This window comes from Spodoptera frugiperda, chromosome 5, assembly GCF_023101765.2.
Source record: "Spodoptera frugiperda isolate SF20-4 chromosome 5, AGI-APGP_CSIRO_Sfru_2.0, whole genome shotgun sequence".
Taxonomy (NCBI): Eukaryota; Metazoa; Arthropoda; class Insecta; order Lepidoptera; family Noctuidae; genus Spodoptera; species Spodoptera frugiperda.
Window position 1 is genome coordinate 5,022,246 of NC_064216.1, and position 18,770 is coordinate 5,041,015.

At 35.9% G+C, this 18,770-nt stretch overlaps 1 protein-coding gene across 9 annotated transcripts in view; it reads left to right on the forward strand.

Moving 5' to 3' along the window:
• The window catches only part of LOC118272049 (dual 3',5'-cyclic-AMP and -GMP phosphodiesterase 11), a 226,378-nt gene that overhangs the window by 80,364 nt on the left and 127,244 nt on the right, over positions 1 to 18,770 (forward strand). For 4 of the 9 annotated variants that reach the window (XM_050693590.1, XM_050693592.1, XM_050693593.1 and 1 more), the window contains exon 1: positions 2,673 to 3,097. The exons of 1 other annotated variant lie outside the window; for it this stretch is intronic. Coding sequence is in view for 3 of the 8 variants with exons in the window: in XM_050693588.1 (XP_050549545.1) it covers positions 17,442 to 17,577 (136 nt within the window). In the remaining 5 variants the exon portion in view is untranslated. Of the gene's footprint in view, positions 1 to 1,660; positions 1,703 to 2,670; positions 3,098 to 17,232; positions 17,578 to 18,770 lie in introns of those variants that run through there. 4 more of the 9 variants (XM_050693588.1, XM_050693587.1, XM_050693591.1 and 1 more) reach the window with 4 other exon arrangements.

Consider the following 18,770-nt stretch of genomic DNA (forward strand, 5'->3'; position numbering starts at 1 on the left):
AACAAAGTGTGTGAAAACTTGCCAACTTGTTATATCATTTTTATTTAGATCTCACTTCTTTTATAGGCGAAGCATTCCAATATTATCGAACTTGGCAGCCTTTCACATTTATGTTTTGGGTGGGATACGTTTTTCTAAAGTATAGACAAAACTCCTTTGATTTGACTAAGTGTCCACGGGCGGTGCTGATCGTTTACCATCAGGTGACTTGTTTGATCGTTTGCCCCCTATTCCATAAAAAATAGTTGTTGATAAATGACTGACTGTAGATGCACTGAGAGTACTGGAATACTTTTTTTTTCTGGAATTCGTTCATTTTTTATCGTTAGACTTTATTTTATAGTGAGACAAGACATTGAGAGTAAAAATGACTTAATATCGTATAACTATCAAGATTCATTAAAGAAAGCATGATGATCCTTATTCAAATTCCTATTACACATTCCTTCTTTATATTTAGAAGAGAAAAGAAAAACTGTTAATTATTAGTAGACTATTTATAGGCAGCCAACACTATTCAGGATCTCGATTCTCTCATCTACCGAGTCTTAATAATGCCTTTGTCAGTTCATCTTTGTCATTATTACTTGTGCACCACCCACTTGCCTACACAGTCAGGGATAAAAGCACCCACATATACCTAATGTGACAGGAACCCAATTAGTCCCCTATTAATAAAATCCCTCGTCCCGACCCCTCGAGGGACAATCAGGGAGAAATATCTAAGCATGTTTATGCTAAGTTAAGACAATGATGCTCAAATAACATTCATACAGATGACTCCCAATCAAATAAGAACCTTAATCAAATAATTTCACAACACAAATTGAAATGCAAGTGACATTATGACGAATAACAGACAGATAAATCAATTTCCAGCGATTTTTTTTTATCTCTAGACGTGTGTCGAAACACAAATAGAATTTCACGAATGCTGAAATTGAGTTTCTGTAGGCGACGTCGTAAATAGGACCGTTTCGAGAAAATACCTTGTAAATAATAGGCGATGTTACAATTGTTTTCGAGTTATTTTGGAAACGAAGTGATAGAATTGACACGAACATGATTATCCTTTCAAAGATCAAGTTACGAGACCCACAATTGAGACTTTATTGAGCATTTATTCGATACTTTCGCAGTGGTAAAGATTAGGAGTAAAGAAAGGCGTTTGATAGGGACCACGCAATTTAAAGTTATTAGATTTTGAATAAAAATTTTGGAATCGAAAAATGATTGAATGTTTTTATGTAGGTTTTAAACTAATATTTTTGCAAGAGAAATAAACACAAACAATAATTAATTTAATATTAATTGATAGATTAACAACAATATCCAAACTAGAGAAACGCATGTTATATTGAAAGTTCTCAGAAGTTTGAGCCGCAATAACTAGACAATAAAGATCACATTTGAAGTGAAGATTGGCATCTCATACAATGACCCCGCTTCGCTCAAGTTGAAGATGGCAACAATTTATAAAATGCTATCGTGGAAAAGTTTCTCGAAAGTAGACATTACACGCCATGTCATGTCTCAAATTACTCTATACATGTTTAGGTCATTGTTAAAATAAAACCCATTATTTACAAGTTTCACTAGCCAAAAGATATTTGATATTATGCTTTCAACGTTTTTCTTTAAACATATGTCTTCGTTCCAGGTAATTTCCGTACATTCGACCAAAACGAGGGATTCTATTTCCGTAAGTATTATTTCTGATTACAAATATTACTGCATATCGATCATCATGCAACACATCACTAACATCTGTCATACCCAGTGCATTGCTATTATCAATCAAAAGGTTTGTATTTGTTTATTTTTTAATGGTGTCACAACAAGTAATAATGTTACACAATAACTTCAAATCGTTATCACGATCATTGTTATCGTTCTTATCAGAATCGTTGTAATTATTACGCAGTTAACCCAGTGTCCGGGCGAACGCTGAATAAATAATTTTGAAATGTTTATTAGCATTTGGAGTATGTTTATTTTGTTAAGTATCTTTGTTTCGCTTGGTAGTACAATGGAGCAAGTATCTACGGACGTCGCGTCTCACAGATTAAACACTTGCGTATAGTTGAATGCAGCAGCATCTCCGGACTTCATTCATTAGTCCCCGTGTTCGTCTCCTATCGCGTCTGCTGTTGATAACTGTCTCTATACGACACACTGCTCACGTACTTGTTCGTATGTTAAAGAGTGAGTGCGTGTTGCGTCTCGTCAATCGCTATTCGACCTCTCTGTTTATTGTCCGTGTTTTCCTGCCCCGTTTGTGCACCATGTTCCGTTGCACAAAGTGCGATTATACACAAGTTTCTGCTAAACATTCACCATTCAATCATCAGTGAAAACCTGTTTTACCTTTACATACCTGTCGCTATATCTTCCGAGTCGGTGTCACTCAGATTAGTCACACGCTAATGACTTTTCGTCGCGTTTACTACATGATTTCTATTCGATATCGTATGTTAGAGCTCCTGTGTCAAACACACAAAAGCAGGAAAACATGGAATGTTTATATGTGCAGTTGCAGAGTGATGTTGTGTTTTTATGCTGTTTATCAGTTTCGGAGTGAGTGTGTGTGCGGCGTGCGTGTAGTGAGACTGTGTTTATGATGCGGCCGCGTGTGTGTGTGGCGCGGCGTCGGTGTGGGTGTTCCTGTGTCGGTGCGAGGCGCGGCGGACGGCGGAGCGCGGTCGGTCGGCGGCGCCAGTTCACTTCTGAGCGCCACGGGGCTGCCGCGCTCTTGTCGCGTAGAGCCCTAGTTCGCGATCCCAATAACTTTGTGCACTGGAAACTTTTCAAAGCGATTCCGGACGGATCCGATGGCCGCGGATCGCTTTCGTTTCGAATTTCGAGTCGTGTCGTAAAGTAAAACGTGCGAGCGATCATTGTTGCGTGTTTATACGAGTCAGTCGGTCTATTTTTGAATATTCTCTAAACGCTTGACGGCGAAGTTTTCGAAACGCAGCCCGCCGGAGCCGGGTTAACGTCCGCTGTGTGTGCAGCACGCCTGCATCACGTCTCTTGTGTTTTTGTTGATGGATTTTTGTTGTTAACCTCCAACAGTTGTATCCGAGAAACGTTATCTGTAAGTATGACCCCGGTTGATTTACGATATAAGCTTGGCTGTGTTTGTTCTAAACTCTAGATATAAGTAAGAAGACCTATTAATTTAATTGATCAGTGTGTTTCATATTGAACTGTGGCTGTTAATTACCCAATACGGTGCAAAAATTAGTTTTCGAAAAAAAAACAAACGATATTCGTATCGTCGCGCATACATGTGGTGTGCAAGTAGGTATGTGTGCACACAAACATACACATCAGCCCATAGTGTTGGCGTTCAGTACGTGCATTTTAGCACAAACATAATACAGCATTTATTACGTGAGCCTTTATGCATTATTGCATGCACTGGCCGCGTACTTAGTCCCTAGCGAAGGATTATTTCTAATTAGAATCGTGATAAGGAATAAGGTCTGAATGTTACGAGTTTGATTCCACTTCTGGTTCACTTACGTCCCCTCTATCACAAATGATACATGATTCATAGTTGTTTGGTCAAGCGAGACTGACACTGTGCCGACGTTTATCTTTTTAACACAATTCTTCAACAGCGTTTTGTTTTTATTGCCCAGTTTGTTAAGTTGCTTTCGTAAATTGTTCTAGTTCATTTAAATAATATAATAAATTAAAAGTATCCACTAATAAGTATTTGTTATAAAAATCACATAAACATTAAACTACTTGATAGTCTATTGAGTCAGGTTTTTTGAATAAAATTATAACTACTAGTTTTTGGTTGGAGTCCTTTGCAAACAAGATTAATTTAAAATTGCCAATGTATGCTTGTTTAATTGAGGAGACCAAAGTTCCTTTCGGAGGTCCGAGAGCCTTTGTAAACATAAGCCAGCATTTGGACCATGTGGCAAGCGAGATAGCACACGTAATGAGTTAAAGTAATGTGAGTTTACCAATTTGCATTATTTTGGGTTCTCAGTAATTCACTGTTCACCTAAGTAAAGACCATAGCAACAGTTCTGAGTTCAAACGGAATGGTTTGAAGACATTTTCTTTAATGCATTGTGTGACAGTTGTAAATCCAATGTTTACGAGCATCAACGGAACCCTTTTTCCCTTTCGTCTTTTACGATTTGCGGACAATGATACGCACACGAAACATTTTCGTTTTATTTCCATCTTGGTTTACTTGCTTCTATCATTTGATTTTGTTCTAACTTTCTAAGGTTTCTTGTTCAGTGATTTTTTCGTTGCTTTATAAAGTGGGACTTATCATTACTTTAATTATGTACTGTTACTGAATTTGCTTTCGGAACTTTTTAATTAGCAATATTTAAAAATCTCTTGTTGAATGAACGACCTATTAAAGGCCTGTTTCACAATGTCTGGATAGCCATAGATCCCAGATAAATTTGAATTAAGTCATTGAGTTCCAATAGAAAACTTTTAAAGACAAATCCTCCGCTAATGTCGGTTACCGGTGACCACCACGGCTTTCAATGTGTTAAAGAACATAATTTTTGTGAACTATCTGTCATATAAGTTTATCAGGCACTTATATGGAGATGTAAAACAGGCGCTATAACTTGTTTCAAAACTCAGTCTGTCATTTGTTACTGTTACATAACAAATACTTATAAACAGTTTGTAAACAACAATTAAAGCTACTTATAAATCATTGAATAGATTATCATAATACAAGACAATGATTCAATTTATTAAAAAAAACCTTGAGCAATATAATTTAGTTATATTGTACTAGTAAACAGTTATTGGTCATTCAAATGTGTATGCACTATGTAGTAATGCATAAATTAGTTTTTAAATTTTTATATCAGTCACCAAACCGGATTGGGCGACTTTGATACTAAATATCACCTTTCCAAAATTCTAATTTGAATGTTTTTTGACATAGCGTTTATTTACTATTGTGTAATAGATTTTGTCATAAATTGAAGATAATGTCATAGTGTCATAGATACTGTGAATTTGCAATAAAGTTTCTAACATAAAAATAAACGTGAAATATTTTCACCTATTCAAAAATATCGCATTAACCTCTCTATATCATTCCTTCTTTTTCTAGTATTTCAACCCTATTATCGCCCATTCAACAGGTTAACTGATGTGTAACTTATCACTTTGATGTAAAACAGCAATATGTAATGAAAACACTAATTTTCTAGACCTTCCACAAGCGCTTAACCCACAAATCCCACTGTCAGTTCAGCTATTAAAATGTTCTTCCAAAATACCCCCTTAATGAAGTATAAAACCTAATAAGATTATGTATAAAATGATCTACATTTTCAAAGACATGCTTCGAAGCTATTATAAATAAAACAGGTCAAAATATTAGACCTTTGTTGTCAAGTCGACTGATCTTTTTGGGGTTATAAATAAAGGTTATATTAGCGTGATATTAATGTTGTTTTCGTTATGGTATGGGCTCCTAAGGGCCTTGTGAAGATTTGATAATAATTAAAGGGAACAGTTAGCCGCTATAATTTAAAAGAGAGATAATTGTTAGCCTTTTTCTTGTCCAACAAAATCTAATTTACTGATAATTTAAACTATGCTATCCATCTTTAATAACTAGAATACTATTTTCTAGAGAGTTTATAGAATTTAATTTTAATTTAGTAGGTTTTGCTAAGACGAATTATTTAAATATTACTAAGTATGAGAAGTCAACCTATTTTGACAACAAAACTCGGATCAGACTTCGGTATTTAAGTTTTATATTTTAAATCTCGGATTTAGTCGGTAACTCGTCCTAAAAACCCATGTGCTCATTCTTCCCATATCAAAACCTTTCATAATAAATCATTTTATGACAAGAAGCGTATACTAACAAATAGAATAAAGTACAAACAGTACTCGTGTACTTACATGGTATATTATCATATAAGCGAGTGACGTTGTACATTATACTATCTAAATATTATGCTAATATATAGCTAGGTACATATATACATACCCAAACAATTCCATTCTAACACGTACGGTTTATCAATGTACATTACACAACAACACACAGACACAACGCACACACGCAAGACGTGTGTACGTATATCTCGGATGGACCCTCCCACTCCCACCCTTAGAGGTCATCCGAGTCAAAGATATTGTCTTTGCTTCTCAATGAAATAGCGGGTAAATGTTAAGGTGCAATAATAGGATTAAACATTGAAATTGATTCCAAATATGCACGAAACACGGTAGCAATTTCATTGAAGGATTAAAAAAGATGAGTAACTGTAAAAATATGTACTGGATTGCACAAATATATATAAGTTATGTAATGCATTGCAATCATAAATTTCTTGTAATCGCGGAAATATTTGATAAGTTTAATCAGGAAATCTCTTCGGCATCGCTATATCCTTTTTCTTGTTTTAATTTAATTAATTAGGTGCATACTCGTATATCGATTACGATGAAATAAACTAGCATTAATTATGCTTATCAACCACGTGCATTCGAAGAATCACGAGATAGAGATAAGGGTGCAATCAGTTGCCATAAAGATGTAAACACATCTTATAAACTACCTATTTACTTATACACTTTATACCTACATCTCTTTTTTGACCTTAACTTCTCCAGATTATTATTTTATCTAAATTGATCGATTTTTTGAGGTCTAGACGTCGCAATTTTTGAACATTATAAAAGCATTTTTGCTCTATTGTAATAAAGTTTCATTTCAAAGAAAGAAAGCGGTATAAATATGAATTAAAAAATGAAGAAACATAAAATAATAATAGTGATAATAGATAAATGAATAATTAAATAAAAGAGGATGATGATGACTTATTGAAAGAAAATACTATAATGAACCAGAGAGACGTATACAAAGATACAACAGATGCAGTACAGAACCCACATATGATTTAGGATAAAGATAAAAGGATGATGGATTTGTGTTACTAATAACGTAATATCCTTCGACGGAAATGCGAAGATTCAGACAAATAACAGAGTTACACAAGCATATATTTCATTACAGTCATAAACAACCGGACATTCATGGAGATGGTTGAATGATATGTAACAGAACAGTGCAACCTAGCCAAGCAAAATAATATGAAATCCTTAATTCTCGCATTTTAACAGATAGACTGATCTAATATCACAATGATGTGTAACAAGAATTCGTATGAGATATCCAAATCAAATAGTTCTACTCTAAAGACTAGACAACTATGATAGATTAAGAAACCGCATGTCAAACGATATGTTTCATAGATTTACGCCCATTTCCAATAACTACCATTTGTCTTGAAGTTCAATAATAACTAACACCGAGGTTGAAGTTATGCTAATTCAAATATCCTAACTATTTTATCATCGATATTGGGCGTATACGAGTAATATGGCGAAATTGTGGATAAAATCTTAACTTGAACAAGAAAGATGTTGCTATGCTAGCATTTACTGTAACAATTTGTCATTCTAGCGCCAAATCTGTTGGACGTAATGATAGAGCCAGTATACCTAGTTGTACTTGTGAAATGTAGTGATTTACAGACCAAGTACAAGATAGCGTGTGTTTTATGACATATCTCCCTTTCAAAGGACCACACTGGGAGACCAGACGTGCGTGTGACTTAGTAATCTACGCTAAATTGGGTTGTCGTCTCAGAAGACCTAATTCTTGTGATATATTCTGACTGGCGTATTTTAAACGATAACCTTAACGTATTAATCTATTTGAATTATTCATAACACAAACACATGGAACACCAAGATAAAGTATACGAGATGTTTCTTATCTCGATCCACACTAATTTGGCACATTACGAGAATTTCGATTCGTCTCCTGATCCATTTTCATATCAATAAGGATTAATCAGGAGTCGGGTTAGGAGATTCGTAATCACGAACATTGTTCGCTGTTCTATTTTAAGCCTATATTTGGAGGAACGAAAATAAATGATAGCATTATTATAATGAAAAAATGTATTTACGTTTAATATGAACGTAGGTACGTGGATGGAATTACCTGTAACGAGGTAGTCAATTTCATTAGATAGACATTGTTGGCTGGGTCTGTTACTGAGTGGTTTGGAATGGCTATTGTAATCCCAAATTGGTTCGGTTCATCCTGTGCTTACTGCTGTACCGCAGACCAATCAATGCCTACCGATGAGACCTTTGTTTACGTTAGACAGACCCTTTATTGGAATTGGCGTATCAAGACGATGGGAAGAATAATACCCTGATTCGGTAAGACACTTAGACTGACTGAATTATAAATTTGCCCATATTTTAGAATAAGAAACAAGAAGTTGATATTTTTTTAATGACCTACCTATGAATTCTAATTTAATGGCTTGATTTAAAGTAAACCTTAAGATTAAACTAACTTGTGTGAAAAAAAAAGACGTTGGATCATAGTATGAATATAAACTAGACAATATTATGAATTCAAAGCATGACTTCTAGAAAAGCCTGTCGGTGCGGAAGCTAAAACTATTGCACTTAAAGAGTAACAATACAAATTAATTCAAGGACAAGACAAAGTGTCCATTCAAACAATATGACACCATTATGAACGACCATCATAGAAACTCCAATAGGAATTTAGTCGTGGAACAATTAAGGATGGATAGGCCCCTCGCGAGTCTTAGAACCATTCAAGACAATGTAACGCAAATGATAATTGACAATTTGGCTCGGACTCCGGTTTAATTGACTGAGCGATTAACTTTTATTACTATGAACATCTCTGTAAATATTGATAAAGATATTATTCGCGCGTTTCAAGGAAAATGTTGTTTGATGATCTTTCTATTGGCCTTAAGTGATTTTTGATGGCAGTGTAGCGTTTGAGGGCGTCGATTATTTGTTTCATCAGAACCTTACGAGTTTCCCTTGAGCAAATTGACGATGGAGCAAAATTGTTTACAAACACTTTTTCTAAGGCTTTGGATGGCACTGTGACAGCGGAGGGCGTGATTGTGACTTGTATTTTGATTGTGTTTGAATTGTTATCAGTGTTTGTTATGTTGTGATGTCATGAGCAAAGAGTAATGAAGCGTTTGGTACTCAAGAAATGAAGTGAATTTTGAGAGGAGTGATGAGTAAATTCAAATTTCTTATTTTTTACTGGTAATAAACTTTATAAGCCCAAGCTCAATAAAGAAGAGGCCAACGTTTTTAATTAAGACGTAAATTAATGAATACTTTTTAACAAAACTTTCCCTTTGTTAGCACGGGCATGTTGTCTCAAACGTTTTCTATTTAATAATACAGAAAAACGCAAATGATATACAATACATACCAGCGACGCACAAGTAATGTACCAAGTCACGCAAACCCGTATACTTGTTAACAATACTTCGTAGTAAATTTTCCACACTGAGAAAATTGTTTGCTTATTCGTGAAACAGTAGTTTCACGATAACTTGGCCTAATGAATCTAAAAGAACTGGCAACTGTTTTAAAATTGAACTAGTAAACGTAGTTATTTTATCTCTCGTTCTAGCAATAGAATCTTTTCTCGAAACCGAATACAAAACCACTTGTGTAGCACTCCATAAGGTCGGATTGAAATCAAATGCTTTTCGCGTTGGAGTGTTTGTAATTCATTTCTCTGTAACTGTTATAACAATTTAGATGGAATTTCAAACTGAACTGGAATTGGATTAGTACTATTATGGCACTCCAGGAGTTGGGGAACTAAGAGATTTGCACGAATATAGCCGCGGGCCTACACAGTTATCGTTTAACTTTAACAAGTACTTACAAAACTTCCTGCTATATCCGATCCCTGGAGGATATATTACGCCTAACTATGAAGTATTATGATACAGATCTTAATGCGTAGTACGTGGATGCGTGAATCCATCGATGTTCGTATCAGTTTCGATACATTCCCAAGAAGTGTGTAATCGATAGCTGTAAGTTACACCAAGTTATTTAAGTGTAACACAGTTTTGTGGTATCTCTGCTTCATGTTAAGTTAATATAGTTAACGTTTATAGTAAGTAATTTGTTTTAAATACAGTAATAGCTTTATGGCCTAACAGAATATCATTAGAAGACCCCTTCAAAATTCCTCTAACAATTGTTCAATGCCAACATTGAGTATTGCAGTCTGTACCTATGCATAGCATATCGTTAGATTCTCGTTTTGCATAAGGCGGATTTCCCTTCAGAAGTGTGTCGAGGTGGGTCTGCCGGCCTCTTCACTCTATAAAGTCTGCCGCTATCTCATCCATGGCGTATATCTGGCGCCTCTTAATTGCTTCAGACTAATAATTATTATCAGTTCGCGTGCGGAGCCCCGCCCCCCGTCCGCTCGACTACTCAGATACGCAATAACTTATGTATGTTGCACACACACATACACATCATCTAACACTAAACACGTGCTGGATAGCCACTGTTTTGCCACCGCAACGGGGAAATATTACGCGGAGCCGGATTAATTTACAATGATAATGGAATTATGAAGGCAATTTTCTTCGAAGTCACCTGACTCAGTGGAAATGGAAACGGAATCACGTGCATTAGTAATATTATTCATGTTAAAATGCACTTGGTCGACCTCTTCATATGTCTCTAAATGTACCTATTTAGTATCTGTTTACAAGATAGCAAGTTTGGCTTAGGAAATTGCATTGATTCGATGCCAAACCGTTGCATCACGTATCAAGTTATGTGAAAACATATTTATGTATGCATCATTTCGTATGACCATAAACCAAAACAAAATACTTGCGGCATCACAATTTCTGGCCAGATTGCAGGACTTTACATTCATCTGTGGCTTTCTGAGACGCATTTACAAAACAGCCATCTTATAACGAAAGTGAATATTTTAATATTGTTTACGCGACTCCCCTTGAGGAAACCAAGATTAAGTACCACTAAGGCATTAGTAAGTCGTGCCATTAATTCTTTAACGGGTGAATAACCTTCGTCGTTCTCGAAGACGTCTCGTCTGGAATAGTAATTATTATTGTTGCTTTGAAAACTACTATGTTACTCTACTTCGTGTCAACGGCCAAATAAAGGAAACGTTTTCGATTAGCTCTTGAGGTGATCCATTTCAAAACTGCTACGGAAAAGCAGGTTCTTTTAATTATTCACCATTATGTCACATGTATTAAAATTTTATCTAACATCTTATCCTTACGTGAGGAATTTGCACCTCTCATTAATATTATTGGTCACGTGATTTCTCTCGATAATTTTTATTATCCGTTTGAACTGTATTTAATCATTGAAATAGTTGTTCTATTCTTAATGGAACAAGTGTTATTTCCCTAAAGTGGCTATCTTGTTTTACCTGTTCCTAATCTTCCTGTTTATGATCAGGTCGGTCACGGTCTAGTTCCATTCCCAATTTTTCCTTTAGCTTTGCCCAAATATCGTAATGGAGGGCCTTCAGTTGGAACTAAAAGCGACCGCTATAAAGTCTTCCATGTGATCCGGTTGATATAAAGTTGTCTCGGCCTTTCCGCTATCGAGTTTCTAGAGATCTAAGAAAACATATGTATGTAGTAGACAACATATTTCTAGTAGTTTACAAGTAGCAGGGAAATTCTTCGGTTTTTGCACAGCGAACAAGCTTTTTGATTTACGTGACATCTATAGATGATTTATTTGCACTATTAGTCCATTAGTCGATGTTTTGAGCATTCGTTTACTAAGTTTAAAAATATAAAATAATATTTAAGAGTGTAAAATCGAATATAAATTTTCTCAACTCTTTCATTTAACAATTCCGTCTGTTCCATTTCGACTTCGAACGTTCATGATGAGGTGTTCTTATCAGCAATAAATTATGTCACGAGGAAACAAGTACATATGGAAGAAAGAGGTCGTTTTAGTGTCTTGGAGAGTAGGTAAATCATATTCACGAATACAGGCGTCGTTATTGTAAAACAGAACGGTTTATTGGTTGTCTGACCTCGTGTTATCGCGACAAGCCTCCGTCATCTCCCAAGTCATCGTTTATCGGTCTCCGTGACGTGTGACTTGCTGTTGGGTTTTTGTTGTTATTTATTATGTTATCCTTTGCTGTCTGATCCGGAGCTGCGGACTACCTAGTGGGTTTACCAGGGCTCCGGCTCGACAAGCTGGAGTAGTACGGGGTGGTTTTTAGTCAGTAAGAGTCTGACACTCCCTCTCGCCTCACCCAGGGCGGGAGAAGTTAATGGATGATTTTCCCCCATGGAAAAAAAATCCTTTGCTGTATTGGTGTTTTAAGCTAGCTAATGTAATCTCATTTTAGGTTTAAAATTAATTTTATATGACATGTTAATTGTATTCTTCAAGTTACGCCCAAACTTTATGAATCGACTTGTATTTCTTCTGACTTCTAAATTCTTACTTCATTTAGGTGATTGCATATAAAGTTCTTGCTAAAAGTTTACAAGAAACTGTGGCCGTGTAGTATTTAATTCACACCTAATTTTGTATTAATCTAGTGACTTTATTATTTAACACTAGAAAAAATTAGGAGTAAGTATGTTGCCCCAGCTCATTCCCTAGGTGCTTAAATTATGTACTACTTCGTTACCCAAGTTTTATCTTGGTAAACTTAACATCTTCACAAAAAAAAGTATACAAAATTAACAGAATTTTCAACTTTTTGAACTCTTTTAAAAATGTACTGATAATTTTTGTTTCTTTTTTTAAATCTCGCTTGGTGCCCGTAAAAGAAGCATAAAGGCAAAAGTAGCTCGTAATAATGGATGAAAATATTTTTAAGCTCTGCTAACCTAAAGTGAATTTTACGCAATTTTGACTTTAGCTAGAGTAAATATTGAAACTAGTTAAAATGAGTTCCAAACGAACCGGCAACAAAAGTTGCATGTTACATTTACATGCAATTTGAAACTTTAAGTACCTACCTATTCCATTGAATAAAATTTTCTACATCAATACGACTGAATGTCAATTTGCCTATTTGTATATACAGATTTCCCTTATCTAAGTCATCCTTTGACAGACTTAAAATACCTTTTTCCAAAAGCAAGATAGCCCAAACTATTCAGGAATATAGATTCTCTTCACAAAGCTGGGATTTGTATCCTTGACAGCCCTATTTACCTGCGCCGCTAAATTTCCTAAGGGATCAGCTAGGACAACGGTCCCATCAACACGCTGTCGGGTTAAACCCTACTCGTCTCTGACCCGTAATCGAGGTCCAATTCTTTTTCTCTGAATCCAGATTTTATGAGTCACGTATGAAAATTCGACTAGCCAAACCTGCGGAACATTTATGACTATTTTGCCACACAATCAGTAATAGCGTCCATAAAGTGTTACAAAAGATCGCTTACTATTGTTCCTAAATCATAAAGGGGCCATAAAGCGATCCTTATATCGATAACTTGGCCATTTGCAATCGCATCCACAATTCTACACACGGACCCCACGTGCGGCCACATCTCATTAATGCAATCGATACGCCCTCACTAAAACATTATGTTAGTAACGCTATAGCACTACTTTATTGCCGTGCAAACCGGTTGAGTTCAGACGCTTTATCTCGCCGTGGACATCCATACTCAGAACCGGCTTCTCATATGCGTCGCTTGTTTTATGATTGTCAATAGCGACCGCCGCGCCGCGCCGCGCCGATACGTTTTATGTTTTTCGTCCATTCTATTGTCTATAAAACGTGCTCGATCCGATTCGTGAGTCCTTTTACATCAAGCTTAGCCGTTTTCAATTTATTCTGAACTGCATCATTTACGAATTCTTAAAGCAACGCAGCTTTGAAGCGACTTTCTTCACAGGCGACAGCTGCATTCAATGGGCATTATAAATGCATTAACGTTACAGAATTCTTTAACACTGTACTTTTTGGTTCACACACTCACATGTGTTTAATATTCTTGACGTGTCAGGACGAGTGCTAGGGAGAGTTCCAAAAAATAGTAGCTTGGTACATGAAGTCGATCACAGCAGTCTAGACGATGTGAATTCTGAATTGAAGATTTTATTTTATGTATCATGGAATTGTACAAAGCTTTTAAAATCAAACGACATGCGTCCAAAAACGTCGTAAAATAAAACTGACTTTGTGATTCATTTTATCAAGAGTAATTGGAGTCCTAAAAATTCCTCGCGTTAATAAGAAGAAATGACCATTCATTAACTAAAGCGTGTCTAATCAATCAGTGTCTACGAACTTTAATTAAGGACAAGTGTCGGTTTCTACATCGGCGGTAATTTGATGATGTTCAGAAATGTTAAAGTGTAGTCAGGGGTCGTGTTGATATTCAGTGAGTTTTTTTCGTCGTTTATTTCTCCTAGCTGTGGGCACGCGAGGGCACGACCTCGCGCGTGACGTCACGCCTCAGATGAATGAACATCCATCCCACCCCCTCCTCCCACCACCCGACGGTCAGCTTACTAGCGATGAGCACCGTTATTGCAGTCAAAACATCTGTCGTTGAGTCAAAACGACCTTTAACGTAGAAACTGTCGCCGGTGTTTTCACGTAATACGAATATTCTGTAAAGCAATGCGATTATAGAGAGTTTTTGTAAATGTTATTTGATGTTTTTTCTAATTTACAATCCTAGTAGGTATACATACAAACTCCTCGCTTTTTGTTCAAATAATTTTCTCCAAAGGTGATAAAAAATATACATAAATTGTACGATACACGCCATTTATTGTTATCAGTTTTATTTGCAATTCAAATAAAAAAGTCGAAAAATGACTAAAATGATGTTGAACCTTGAATGATCATGACATATTAATTCACTTATTAAGCAACACGTGTCGTATATAATTATTGTCTTATTTTTTATTTAATTCACATAAAACAAGTTTCAAACACCGTCTTAATAAAATTGACTATCAACTAAGTATCTGATAGATCTTGGTTGAATAGGTACCTATTTAAACAGATAATTTTAGAGAGAATTGTTGCTGTGTTTTATTTTTTGCAAACGCTGGACTTGAGAAACAAGGATATTCGAACAAAGAAATGTTAAACACGTACTTGAATAGAAAATAATAGTACCGTCGAGTAGTATGGTGAATCCGGCTCCGTTTCTTGGTGCAACAACGCCCAAGGGTCTTGGTCAAGTTCCATATTTGGTTTACGGTGAGTCATCGGAGTGTGCACACGGACTCACGTTAACTGTTGCCATATCGAGGCCGTTTTAAGGAGAATCTAAATCGATAGAAGTACTCGAATAAATGTTGATAGATGTGCGTTCGGCGGCCACGTTTATTTTATCCATTTGTCAGATACGAATAGATAGATCTCGTGTAATTTTCGCTTCGCCATTTCTATTCATGTTACTTTTATTTGAGTTAGTATAGAGTTTATAATAAACGTTTCTGCGTTCTAAATGTATTCCCTGGGAATTATTTAATGCTATCTTGGGATGAATATGAAAACGGACAAATAGCTTTATATTTCTTTTCGTACTTATGAACTTTTCATTGTTTCTTTTACAACAGAAGCGTCTGTCTTGTTGAATATAATGTTCTTAAATCCTGCTATTCATCTATCTTTATTACTGGGAGATAAGTTAGTTCATTAAGCTGAAACTTCGTCTTAACTAAGGTTGGTGCAAAAACTGCCCACACTAGCGCTCAGGGCTCGATGACGTGGTGTCTCCCTAAAATGGAAACGAGTTCGTGGAAGCCATACATACCCTCGTCGATTCTTTGCTAGTGCATAACATGGAATTCTATGAAATAAACGGGCGGTAAACTCTTCTACATGGCATGATTGGTAACAAAGAAAGGCACGTTGATAAGTAGAAAAAACATTCCGTAGAAATTGGTCTGCGTCGTAGGTACACGACAGAGAAAGATGAACTAAAAATATGAAGTGCTAAGTTTAATGCTGACATAATGAATGCACAATACTATCTGTTGTATGTTTTCCCGTATTGAGTGTAATCATCTTCAATACACACGTTGCTTTTATAAAGTAAACGGAAGAACGATAAGGTTGTCCTTGTTTAGATACGTGCCTGTGTATGCATATATGGATTAATGTGTGTATGTATGTGAGAGCGCGCTTTGACCTTCCGTGGCCGGTGGACGTACGCTAAACGAGCCCACCGAATGATTTCGTTAACAGCTCTTTGAGTATTATAGAACAGATGAATGATTTTAGTGAGCTATAAAAAGTTCTCGATCTTCGTTGGATAGCAAAATGGCGCGTTATATCAACCGCTCTTACTTCAAAGCGTTTTCTTCTTAAAATCCTTAACTACATACCACATATTTTAATACCTGTTTATATTAAATGCAAAAACTTCATTGGTATGCTAATTACCTATACTGTATTGAAACTGAAATGTACATTTGCTTCGAGTAATACTGCTAACGTGTTCTAAACTCCGTGGTAACCTTGACTTTTTGATAGTACATCCTGTGTCAAATACATTGTTATAAAAAGTTATTAATTAAAAAAAAACTCTTGATAGTGAAACTGGTATTCGTTGATTAAGAGACAATTCAATAATTTTTTTATGAACCGAAGTGTAAACACACAAAATAACACATTTTCGAAATCCTTACGAAACATGACGATACAATCCTTGACATTAAACGAGGCCCAGATTTTTTGAAATGTTTATAAAAATCTGTAGTTTAAACAGTATGAATGTTAATGAATATAAAATACTACAAAAACAGATCTGTGACCTAGGTTTGATTTAGATAAAAAATAAAATGATTTAAAACAGGTTTTTGTACGGCCTTTGTGGCATAATTCAGACTCCTTACAAAATTAGCAGCATTTAAAATCACAAATTAATTCTTATATCACAACGCTCAAGCAAAACGCCGCTCCGTCGATCATATTGTCAAACCGTACGCATCATGTCCTCGATTTCGTTTCGAAAGGATAGCAATTGGTGCTCATTTTTTTAGCACACCAAAGTATTCTCAGATATGTATCAAACTAGTTCTAGCGACGTAATGATCAAGCAAAATTGACTTGACGGAGACTTCCACTTTCATATATAACGGCACAAAAAACGCTGACTCGCCGCTCAAATGGGTTTTTTGTTACACCATTTCTTGACGAGCCACAGCGGAAACACCCGTACATTATGGAACGCTCGGATAAAACTATTCAATATGTCTTCGTCCAACTTCGAAGACACGACAACATGCAATTTCATGTCCCAATTTATTTTTTGTTTTTCTGCCTATGGGAGGGGCTAAAACTACATTTTTTCTTTTTTTTCTTTTCAGTTACATTTGTGCCGGGCTTCTCCCATGTAGTCTTTCACTCGGGCGGTGATGGCTACGGATGATCTTGATTTAGTGGCTATTTTTGTGATTGGTGCTAGTGAGTGATTGACAGCGAGAGTGCTTGTCGACGGCTAAAGCCAGTGTGATTAGTGTTATGCCAGTGGTGCCAGTGATGTGACAGTCTATGGAAGCGTCAGGGTATACTCGGAATGTTCACGAAGCACGGCAAGCCCGCTGAGCGGTGCCATCATCCTCACTCGCATAGGGGCTGTAAGAAGAAAAAACCGGCTCCGCACACGCCCTGGAAGTACTTGATGAATTGCCCACTCGTTAGAAAATGTTTTGGTACAGTATTTCTTTTTCATTTTATTTTATTTTGCTATTATACAATTGGCGTTGGTGTAGGTGAACTAACTCATTTCAATGAGGTCAAGATTGTAATCAATGAATTTAAAGTGTTCTAAATTGCTTAATAGTTAAATTAACTGGATTGAATTCAGTAAAATTGGTACCTATGGTAACAAGGTGTAGAGCTGGCCTGAATGCGTATAATAAAACATTGAACAGGCACTAACTACTTGTGTACATAGCTAATAGTGGTAGCGAGATATAGTTAGTAATGGATCTCTAATGGGTTCGACGTGAAGTGTTGTTTTATCTCTGTTCTGATAAAACTGGAGATAAAAATTATCAGTTAGAAATCGATCATTTGGTAGGACTCGTACAATTTGACGACAGTTCACCAGTTGCTCGGATTAGAGTTTGTAAGTAGAATAAAATTTCTTGCATAATGGTTTTATCAAAAATGATCAATGATGAAGGATCAACGTTCAAAGTTGGCGCTAAATGGGTAAAAGTTTTGCTTGGCCTCGTCGCGGATGGATTCTGCCATTAAGGGTTAGAAAGTTCGATTGATACCGATCTCATGGATTACAGTTCTACCAACGCTGAGTGGAAACGATAATTTCAGAAATGTGCGAAAGAAAAATGGATTATTCTTTTTATCCCTAAGTTTTCCAATGTTATTATGAGGATGAATGAATACCTATAGAGCTATATCACACATATAATATCAAAGTATATAGTCTATTTGAGAATGCTGTGGGAACATTAACTTAAGTTACTGATGCTTTGTTCTGTAATCAATGCTGTGGTCATTGTACTGAAAATTATGTTCTATGCACGAGAACAATGTTTTTCATGTTCATAAAAAAATATTGGTTTTTCAATCTTTTTTGTTCACTTCTTCCACTACGGATGACTTAATCATCTCATTGAATTTTACGAGTTTTTTGCAAGTTAAATTGCCCAATGCTATTGCTACAGCTATTTCGCTGCATTGTGCTTTTGCAACAATTGCCCATTCAGAGAGAAGTTAAATAGCGCAAACTGTAAAATGAACTCTAAAACTGCTAACAAAAAGTTGTTTATCATGCGCATTGTTTGACTCAATCAACCGCTCGAATTCATTCAAATACGATGGAAACTACATACTTTTAACTTCGAAGATATTTAGTTCTTTCAGTTAATATGAATAA